At 45.7% G+C, this 3,394-nt stretch overlaps 1 protein-coding gene across 1 annotated transcript; it reads left to right on the top strand.

The window, feature by feature from the left end:
* Nucleotides 1-1,198: 1,198 nt before the first annotated feature.
* LOC116989728 (actin-like) lies at nucleotides 1,199-2,486 on the top strand. Its single transcript, XM_033047324.1, has one exon. It carries the CDS (start codon nucleotides 1,199-1,201, stop codon nucleotides 2,435-2,437), a length of 1,239 nt encoding a protein of 412 aa, XP_032903215.1. The 3' UTR covers nucleotides 2,438-2,486.
* Nucleotides 2,487-3,394: the final 908 nt, after the last annotated feature.

The raw sequence follows: 3,394 nt of genomic DNA, 5'->3' as shown, positions 1-3,394 counted from the left end.
TAATGTGCAGGCAGATGAGTGGGAAGGCATCATGTTTAACACAGACATTATGGGTCAAAGGGCCTGTACTTGTGCTGTACTGTTCTACATTTTGTTTTATGTATCATTTCAAAAGACTAGGATGCTCAAATAGGTCACACAACTATTTTTGCAACAGGAGGGAGCCTAATTTGGAATAGACACATTGTGAGACATTGGAAGAAGCAATACATGAAAATGTCTCTCCAATTTCAGCTAATCCCTCCCCCTAACCCTTCCCCATCCACCCAGTGTCTCCAATCTTGCATCTCTCCCTGTAAATCTTTTCTTCCATTCTTCCTGACCCCATCACCCAATTCCTTTCACAATGTTGCTTACCCCCTTCCATCCCTGCCTCTAATTCTACATTTAATTCAACTTTTCTTCCTTGTCATATTCCACCATCAACACGCCTTTGTCTTCTCCACCCCCTCTGTCCCCATCTGATATATGCCAATCACCCCACCTCACCTGGATCAACCATCACTTGCCAACTTTTGCCCCACCTCTCCCCTCACCTCTATCTACCAGCTAGCTGCCTTCTCTCTAACCTATCAATCTGAAGGTCTGGACCTGAAATGTCACCTGGCCATTTCCACCACAGATGCTGCTTGACCCGCTGAGATCCGCCACAACGTTGTGTTTTACTTACCCCAAGGAAACTAATACACTAAACAACGTAGCAGACAGGCAGAGTATCCTGAAGACACAATGAACTGCAGATAATGGAATCCTGAGCAAAAAGGCCCACAAAGTGCAGGAGGAACGCAGCGGGCCACAGTCATCGGGCCAGGCACTATCTGTGGAGGGAAATGAACACACGCGAGTGCCCTGTTTCCTTAATCTTCTGACCTCCAAAATTATTTTTTCCATGCAATTTCTGAACTGAAATTAACTGTAACGTACAAGTTGTTATTTGGGGATAAGGTACGTTTTTTCTCTGCAATAGTATCTGTCACGTATCCATTATTGCATTGGAACAGCTGTAAAAAATACTACTAAAAATTCGCAACCAGCAATTTATGCATCAAAAAACGTCACAATGAGTGCCATCTTTGACTTTGTGATGGCACACCGTAAGCAATTCAAGAGATTGCATTGCTTTATTCTTTAACAATGTGTGTGTGCGTGTGCGCTGTCGGAGGAAGGCAGCATGCGCGGAACCTCTCAGATGGGAGAGATGTTGCAGCAGGCCCAAAGAGCTCCGGCCTATTTTGTCGGGAAGCACAAGGAATCTCAATCGACATTGTCCAAAGGGACGGGCAAGGAGGTAAAGCCGAAATCAGCGGTTAAAGCGCAAGTGAAGGTAAACTCAGATTGTCCCATCGTACGGACTGGGGCACTAGTGATTGACATGGGTTCAGGCAGTTGCAAGGTGGGGTATGCCGGCCAACCCAGGCCGGACTCCGTGGTGGCATCCGTAACGGGATACCCGAGATGGAAGAACAAGCAACGCATTGCTGTGGGCAAGGCGGTCTCAACCGAACCAGATCTCGTACTGGTCCAACCAACCCACCACAGTATCATCGTGGACTGGACGGCGGCGGAGGATCTCCTCCGGCACGTGTTTTATGAGGATCTGAAGGTTTGTCCAGAGGAGCACGCCATCCTGATCTCCGACCCTCCTCTCAGTCCCACCACGAACAGGGAGAAGATAGCAGAATTTCTCTTCGAGTCTTTCAATGTCCCCGCCATGCACGTCTCTTACCAGTCGGTGCTGGCGGTGTATTCCTACGGGAAGACCTCGGGGCTCGTCGTGGACTCTGGAGACCGCGTGACCCACGCTGTCCCGGTTCTCGAAGGATACAACCTGCCAGATGCGATCAGTCGGATCGATCTGGGCGGCCACGATCTCACCACTTATCTGATAAAGTTGCTGGGGGAGGCGGGCAACGCGTTTCACGAGAAGTGCAGATACATAGTGGAGGACATAAAGCAGAAATGTTGCCACGTCGCTCCTGATTGTCAAAACGAGACGAAACAGTCCAATCAACAACATTGTGTGGACTATGAGCTACCAGATGGCCATATTATCACCATTGGAAAAGAGAGGTTTAAGTGTCCCGAAGCTCTGTTCAACCCAACACTCATAGAGACAAACCAGGACGGCATCCACACAGCCGCGAATATAAGTCTGCGAAGGGTCCCACCCCAGGTTAGACACATCATGTACAACAACGTCCTGCTATGTGGGGGCTCGACATTATTCGATGGCTTTAATTTACGTTTTTGCAAAGAGCTGTATGCCCTGTCACCCCATGGCTGCAAGCCCAAAATTCACGCTGTCCCGGAGAGGAAGTACGCCGTCTGGATTGGTGGTTCCATTTTGGCCTCACTCCATGCCTTCCAGTCGATGTGGATCCGTCGAGAAGATTACGACGACCAAGGCCCAAACATTGTGTATCACATGTGCTACTAAGATCAGAGTTTTATTTTGTCCTAGAGATTATTAAACGTTTACTTGAAAATGTCATTTTATATAAAGATGATAATACAAGATTGATATATCGACTTTATTTTTTCTGTTATTAATTTCTTCAACCATATTCCTCAGAAGATTCTTGTTAAGTTCGTTATTTAGATTACAGAATTATTCTATTATTTAATTATTTATTTTTAGGATATTCAAGAAATGCATGCTTTTAAAAATAATCAATAATAGTTATACTTTTTGTTCAACTTTGGAATTTTAAAGGCTCTGATTGGCCTTGTCTGGCTTTCATTAAGCAAGAAAAGTCTTAAAAAATTAACTGGCAGTTTTCCTAACAGTCTGTTAAAGAGGGGTGGGGTGTATTTGGAGTATTGTGTCCAGTTTTGATCACCATTATAGGAAAGACGTTGTTAAGTTGGAAAGAGTGCAGAGAAGATTTACAAGGATGTTGCCAGAACTTGAGGGCCTAAGCTATAGGGAGGGATTGAGCAGGCTAGCATTTTCTTCCTCAGAGTGCAGGAGGATGAGGGGAGATCTTATAGAGGTGTATAAGATCATGAGAGGAATAGATAGGGTAAATGCACAGAGTATTTTACTCAGAACCAAAGGATATGGGTTCAAACATTTGGACAGTTACGCAGAGAGGATATGTTTCGAAGGAAAGGGCTAAACACAAGCAGGTAGGACTAGTGCAGACGGGACATGTTGATCAGGATAGGCGAGTTGGGCCGAAGGGCTTATTTCCACACTATATGACTCTCTGCTAGTTTACAAAGAAAGACACAAAGTGCCAACGTAACTCAGTGGGTCAGCCTCATCTTTGGAGAATGTGGATAAATGACATTTCGCCGTGACCCTTCTTCAGACTGATAACTAGCAAACTTTGTCTCTGAGCACAACCGCTGCTCAAAGCTACCTGCTGATTTCTGCTCCGGTGACTGGCCA

Source organism: Amblyraja radiata, chromosome 29 (genome assembly GCF_010909765.2).
Source record: "Amblyraja radiata isolate CabotCenter1 chromosome 29, sAmbRad1.1.pri, whole genome shotgun sequence".
Taxonomy (NCBI): domain Eukaryota; kingdom Metazoa; phylum Chordata; class Chondrichthyes; order Rajiformes; family Rajidae; genus Amblyraja; species Amblyraja radiata.
This window is presented reverse-complemented; position numbering and strand designations above follow the sequence as displayed.